General features: G+C 50.1%; 2 protein-coding genes across 2 annotated transcripts; one reads left to right on the top strand and one right to left on the bottom strand.

Moving 5' to 3' along the window:
• Positions 1-1445: 1445 nt before the first annotated feature.
• Positions 1446-3566, top strand: A1O1_06044 (uncharacterized protein; the record flags this gene model as incomplete). The annotated part of the gene is made up of 1 exon (XM_007726926.1): positions 1446-3566. The coding sequence occupies one exon, from the start codon at positions 1446-1448 to the stop codon at positions 3564-3566; it is 2121 nt and encodes a 706-aa protein (XP_007725116.1).
• Positions 3567-3842: 276 nt separating this feature from the next.
• A1O1_06043 (primary-amine oxidase) lies at positions 3843-6344 on the bottom strand (the record flags this gene model as incomplete). Its single annotated transcript, XM_007726925.1, has 6 exons — positions 3843-4017; positions 4134-4915; positions 5010-5261; positions 5330-5730; positions 5831-6038; positions 6108-6344. 6 exons carry the CDS (start codon positions 6342-6344, stop codon positions 3843-3845), a joined length of 2055 nt encoding a protein of 684 aa, XP_007725115.1.
• Between the last annotated feature and the right edge of the window lie 793 nt (positions 6345-7137).

The raw sequence follows: 7137 nt of genomic DNA, 5'->3' as shown, positions 1-7137 counted from the left end.
TTTTAATCTAGTTTTTTTAATCTAGTTTTTTTAATCTAGTTTTTTTAATCTAGTTTTTTTAATCTAGTTTTTTTAATCTAGTTTTTTTAATCTAGGTTTTTTTAATCTAGTTTTTTTTTAATCTAGGTTTTTTTTCCGTATAAACTCTTAAATGGCGATTTATATTTAATACGGTTTTTAGTTAATTTCGAATTAAGTTTAAATCGGATCGAAATCTAATTCAAACCGGATTCAAATCGGATCGGAATCGGATTTAAATACTAAATCGTATTAATACTACTTACTTTACTCTAGATAAAGTTTTAATAAGTAATATAGTACTAGGGGTGGACAGTCTAGTATAAATATAACTCTAGAATCAGTATAATCTCTCTATTAATTATAGTTCCTACTTAGTACTACTAGTAGGTAGTAGTAGGATGAATTAATTTAGTCCTACTAGTACTACCAATATATTACTAATATACTTACTACTAGTAGTAGTTGCTTATAAGTAAGTTCTAGTAATTTTGCTTAATATAACGATAAAGTAAAGTACTAGGTACTACTTAGTAAGCACTAGTAGTATTCAGCTTTTAGGTAGGTACCTAGTACTAGTCTGGCCTCCGTAGGTAGATTAAATCGGTTTTGAACTTGAATAGATAGTACGGTGTTGACACTAGTATACTAGTAGTGAATACGGTTCGGATAAGGTTCGGATATACCTACTAGTTATGATCCAGGTTGGAACCGTGTTCAACACGGTTTAGATACGTGTCATTAGCCTTAAATCGGCGATCTTATCAGCGTTTGGAACCGTGTTGGAACCGTGTCGGAATTAAGTTGGTAATACTACCTAGTACTATTATAGTAATTAGATGTTGTACTAGTAGTACCTGTAATTATACAGGCTTGACATCATACTAGTAAATTTAACATATTGTACTTGTTCAGTGACTGCTTACTACTCGTACTACTAATTACAAGTACTACTTGTATTGCGTGGTTGGCTCTAGATTAGATTGTCGGTTCGTATCGTATACGTACTAGCACAACTTCCTTATCTCGACTGCCTGTGTTGACGAGCAAAGAAGCGGCCGGGCAAGACCCGCACAACCTGACACAGAGATAAGGAAGGGTTGGTTCACTGTCTACAGGCAATGAATGAATACACTCTCTTACACCAGTCGTAAGTGGCGAGTCCGTGAGTACAATCGAGCCCGGCTTCAAATTTCCCGTGCTTGTTGTCCCTCATAAGAACGAATCCGACGCAGAATGTGTGCGACAGCAACTTGAACTTAGGACAGACAGACATGGTCAATCGCAGGAGAACCTTCACGGGTTGCTGGACATGCCGTGCAAGGCGTGTCAAGTGCGACGAAAGACAGCCGTCGTGCCTTCGCTGCGCTCGCAAGGGAATCAAGTGCGATGGCTATGGGATCAAGTTGATATGGACTCATGAGAAGATGGCCTCCGGCCTTCCTTCTGCACACATAGGATTGGAAAAAAGTCAATCTCCCAAAGCTTCGCATCCTCCGAATCGTCGAAGCGAAGTCCGGACTGTCGATGTCAGGAAGCCACCTACAGCCAACGGAGATGGGCTGTTTCACGTCTTCGACTCATCTACCTTGTGTCTGCACGAAGGGCAGAAGCGCTGCAGAGGCCCAGCTACACCTCTATCCGGCAGTCGCTCCAGGGTGATGCAGCCAACACGTTCACGGCCACAAAACGCTCGCAAGTCAAGTCAGAAGTCCTTGCCAGAGTTGCCTCAAGCGGGACAACCTGATATATTCCGACTTTATCCTGCTTCACCTTGGCTGCCGTCTGCAACATCGAATCTACAGACAAGGAGTGATGACCGACCTGTGCAAGATGAATCTCTGGACAACCGAAGCGTGGCCGCGAGTCCGCCATCAGGCCTATCTCAGTCGTGGAAGTTCGCGGATCGCCGCGAGCCTGCATACGCAGCTTTATGTGACAATTCAATTGAGTTCAATCCTCTATTATCGGACCAGGACTCAGACCGTTCTTCACAGGACGACCGTGCATCTCTCATGGACGAGGACGTTGACTTGGAAGGTGACAGAACCCAATCCAAGACGAAGTTGCTCGCTACACCGCCAAACCTCTTCCACGGCTTCCCACGGTATCCGAAAGGTACACATTTCGGTCTCTTGAGCAGGCCTGAGCGGCAGAGCAGGTTGATACATCACTGGGTGGTCTATATATGTGATGGGATGATGCCAGTTGTCTGCGCGGAAAATCCATTTCGGAGTCTGTTCATCCCAATCTCGCTGCAAGGGTTGGACTCTCCCCACGATCAATCCAACGCATCACTCGCTCTTTTCCACAACATCTGCAGCATCTCTGCTCACAGTCTATGGCTGCTCAATAACCACGACGTCAGCTTTCTGGAATTAGCCATCAAGCACCAGCAACTTGCGTATCTCCACCTCCGGCTCAACCTGCAGTCTCGAGATCCGTCCCAATACGTCGCCATACTCTGCGTGATGCTCTCTTTCTTCATTGCGTCCGGCATCACCGGCGACCCCAACGGGTGGCGACAACATGCCATGGGCGGCTATCGCTGGTTACGCAGTACGGATGCGGGCTTTTGGTGCAGTTCGACGTCGGCGAATCTGGTGTATCAAACCTTCATGGGACTTTTGACCTGCGCCAAATCGCAGCTATTGCTCGATTCAGGAGATCAAGACATCGTTCTCGATTCCCTCGAGGACGAATCTCCCACGAAAAAGTACTTCTTAGATCGCTTCCTGGGGATTCCGCAGTGCGCCCTCAAAAACATTGTCAAGATCAACGACCTGATGTACCGACTGAAAACGTCCCAAACGCTCATGCCAAATGAGATCGAAACCTTGTGTCTAGAGCTCTACCTCGGCCTCTCAGATGTCTGGGATGACCGAACCCGCTCTCTGCCGAACCCGGCTTCAGACCACCAGACCAAGGTCAACGGTTGCCAGTCTTCGCCCTTCAACCCTAGTCACCACCACCATCTTTTCTACTACGGCTGTCTCATCTACTTCCATCGCGGGGTCAAGCGCCACCCACCGTCGTCACCGGTGATCCGCGACTTTGTGGAGCAGGGCTTGAAGCACCTGGAAGCCTTCAACTGCACGGATGGAACGCTACGGATACCTCTGCTGTGGCCCGTAGCGATGATTGCCTTCGAGGCCCTCTCCAGCGAGGAACGGCAGCGGGTGCGCCGCTGGTTTGACTCGCGCACCCACCTCGGCTTCAACTCGGTGCCATCCGTCATGAACTTGATTAGTGAGGTCTGGCGCAGGAGAGACGAGCAAGAAGCGGTCCTTTGCGAAACACTACTGGCTCAATATGGACCGCGGCAGGTCATTGTGGGAGCCGACGATCCCGTCGTTGCCACCCAACTTGAGCGCCGGCCGTCCGAATATGCATCTGCAACTCATCAGGTCGAGAGCATACATCTGCAGGGTGATTTACAGAAGCTGGAAGAGCTTTTACTGGGAGGAGGCTCTGAATCTCAGGCCATGGACGTTCACTGGCAAGATGTCGTGAAAGACGTGCCCGTGTATGACGCTCTACTCCTGTAGCAATACTTGGTACTTAGTAGTTTTGGAAAATGCGTACGTATCATTCAGATGCTTGTTAGATCCTTAGTTCTAGTTTTCCACAGTGGCGCCATGGGATCGGGATCCATGACTGAAACCTTCCCCCAGGTACGAATCTCTAGAGATATGGATGTGTCACCGTCCATGGACTCTACTCGACCATACATACCTGACGACTGTAAAGCTGATCCAATCATGATACTCGTTGACATGTCAACACGTCAACGTGTCCGCTTGATGGAAAAGCTTGCAAATCCCCTAGCAGTTGTTGCAGTGACCATTTTTGGCTGTTCCGTTCATATCAGTCGTCCCATTCAAACCATCATGGCCGTTGCTCATCATGACGAGCGTGGATTTATTGGCTTGTTGAGTCGAAGGAGGCACATCAATGGCCGGGTTCTTCTCGAAAAAGTTGACGGGCTTCAGCATGACTCTATCTCGCAGGACAACAAGTCAGCACGATGATAATCTAGAACAAGCAACCGAAACATAGCAGGAAAGTTCTGTGCACACATCGTGTACGACAACTGCACGCATGGCTTGACCTACCTCATCACCTCACATGGCATGACAGGAAAATCCTCGATGCGCGGCACGTGGTTGATGCCAAACTGGACCCAGACGACGATATCCTCGTTGGCAACGGCGTCTTTGCGGTCCGCCCACGAACGCACCCCGGTGCCGCCGCGCGATTGATTCGTATACTGGCCGCCAGAAAACAACTCGTTCGGCCGATACTTGGTCAGGTAGATGTTGTGGTCGGCAAACTCTGCACGCTTGAAGTGATACGAGTCCTTGTCCGCGAGGATCTTCTGGAAGTCCGGGACCATGATCTTGTAGCCGACGGCCTTTTTGTTGACCGGGTTGTGGACGTTGGTATTCAAGATTTTAAAGACGCGGTTCTTGCTGGTGTCGAGGTCGAGCCCGCCCGAGGTCTCGAGACTGGTTTGCCGCGTATAGTACCCCGTGCCGTGCGGGTTTAGCTCCGATCGGGGCATCGGATGCGTCTCCTCGCTTATCAGAGTGTTCTGCGGCCCGTCGATCATAGGGTCGATGCGCAGGGAGAAGAAGTGCTGATGGTGCGCGGCGAGCACGCCGGGATGGACTAGAGTGCCCCAGTCTACGTCGACGCCGTCGTCGATCGGTTGAGTGGATAGAATCCCGGTGGCTCGAACCTCGTAGCAGATCTCGCCAGCCTGGTTGAAGATAAAGGCGAGGATGTATTCGTAGTTGGCGACCGTCAAGATGGTCTGGAGGACGAGCTCGCGATTCCGAGTCACCACAGCACGTCCGGTGCGGTAGTTTGTGTGTTTCCATCCGATCCCGTTGTCCTAGATTGATTGGGTCATGGTCAATTTCCACCATACGGACGATAGCAATACACCAGGTAGGAGTTTTTAGGCTATCTTGTTTTCTTCTGCTCACCTGTTCGTGGATGCAAACACAGTTTTCCATGTTGATGATGTCTCCGTCTGCATTGCTCAGCGGCGCCGAAAGGTAGTAGATGGAGCCGAGACAATCGCAGCCGAGCTTCAGGTTGTTCGCCATGTAGCCGGCCCCAGCGTCTCCCAGGTCAAACGCTGCCTTTCTGTGGTATGGATGACGAGGATCGGCGTATGGTATATTCATATCGGATAGAGACAGCCTGTGTATCAGCGGCCGTCCATCGTAGCGAACCTGTGGCGACAGGAGTGGGTCAGTGAGCGACCGAAGTCAGCCAACGCTGCCCTCTCAGGAGAGCTTACGTTGTGTAGGACCATCCCTTCCCTGCCGTTAAAGCTAAGCCGGAACGACCATTTCTGCCATTGCAGCAGACGGCCTGTTTCGGAGTCCTCGATGACTTTGAAGCCCGCCCCTTCGGGCTGTACCACCTGAAGAGGCTTGACGTCGGGTCGTAATGATTGAAACTCCGGGAGATACTCGTTGCGAGGGGGTATCTTGGCCGGACCTGTGGGCTTGATCTCATTATCGGCACCCGTGGGCATGATATCGATCCGTACGACCTTTTGGGTCTGCACATCGACGACCGGGGAGATGGCGAGCGGGAAAGCGTAGTGGTTCGAGTCAAGCTCCTCAGGAGCGTCGGAGTGGCGGCAGAACAAGAAACACTGGTATTGGCGGCGTGTGTCGTTGATCCCGTCCGTCCCTGTTGATATCAATCAAAAGGTACTTTATAAAGCCTTCTGTTTCATTCGCAGAACCGTTCTTTCTCGCCCTCGCCCAGCATCGATCAGGAGGAGACATACCGTAGATCCATGGCTCACAGACGACCAATGATGGGTCAGGCAGCTTCAGTTTTGCTATCTCCGCTCGCACTCCTGGGTCTGCCATCGCTGTCGCGGCGACCTCGTCTGCCTCTTGGTAGTCGCCATTGGGGTGGAACAGGGCATCAAGTGCCGTGTCCGATTCCACAACGCCCTTGGTCAGGTTGATGATGACTTCGTGCAGGATATTCTAGGACCCGGCTTGTCAATCAATGAAGACTCCTCTTGGGCGCATCGAGAACTGGCTTGGCCAACTCACACTGTTCTTCTGGTAGAAATTGACAAAACTTCTGCGATCGATATTGGGGAGATCCGAGCCACTGGCCTCAGCCTCGAAATAGTGTTGGAGTTCGGTCTTGTCGGGCTCCCTCAAGGTGACAACCTTGAAGACAAGATTTGGCACGCCAGGATGCAGGGCGCGAACGAATTCCACCGATCTATGGATCTCGGAGACGGTCAGGTTCGACACAGGGTGAATTGACGCAAAGTTCTTCATGGCTATGGTTCACTCGACTAGTATAGGAAGTCCTCAACGTGACGATGGACGAGAAAACAGGAAACTAGAAAGAAATTGTGCTTTTCACGAAGAGGGAGACAACGGTTGCGTCTTGAAAAATCTGCCGCATTCTGGAGACCGACCTGTGGTCCTATTTTCGTGCTTCTTCATGGCGCCACTCATCTCAACGTGCTTGTACAATTCAACAACAAGCCAGGGCCGAAACGGGTGAAACGGACGCAATGCCCTGATTGGCGTCATTGTTATCTTTGATTGATCATAATGGGTTCGAATCTCAAAGTCCAGTCAGCGAAGAGATACGCATTACCAACGGAACCTTTCTCTGTGACACTTCGCCATGGCCAGGCAGTTCAGAGGTCATGTGTTCCGGAAGAGGAAAGCGATAAGCACCACGAGATTGATGAAGCGATGGAAGGGTGTACAATCAGATAACAATATCGATATGGACGGTACTCACTGTCAGAACTGTAGTCTGTAGACACTGCACGGCTGAGGACCCGATTCGGAAAGTCTCGACGAGCCATCAAGCGAGCTGAATTGGTCAGTAGTGGAGCATACCCTCCCCACCCCTGGTAGCTCAATGGGTCCAGACTCTCCACTCCGATAAGAGACCAGGTTGACAGCTCTACGGATTCAAAGATACATCGTATGTAGTCTGTAGAACGCCAGGATCTTCAGGTACAAACATCTTGACCGTAAGCATTGACCCATCAGTGATCGGTAGATATGGCAGTGTCCTGCAGGGTGTATCAAACGAGTCGAGGTGAGACCG

The sequence above is a fragment of the Capronia coronata genome (assembly GCF_000585585.1).
Source record: "Capronia coronata CBS 617.96 chromosome Unknown acBCG-supercont1.5, whole genome shotgun sequence".
NCBI lineage: Eukaryota > Fungi > Ascomycota > Eurotiomycetes > Chaetothyriales > Herpotrichiellaceae > Capronia > Capronia coronata.
Note: the sequence above shows the minus strand (reverse complement) of the source record. Positions and strands in the feature narration are given on the sequence as shown.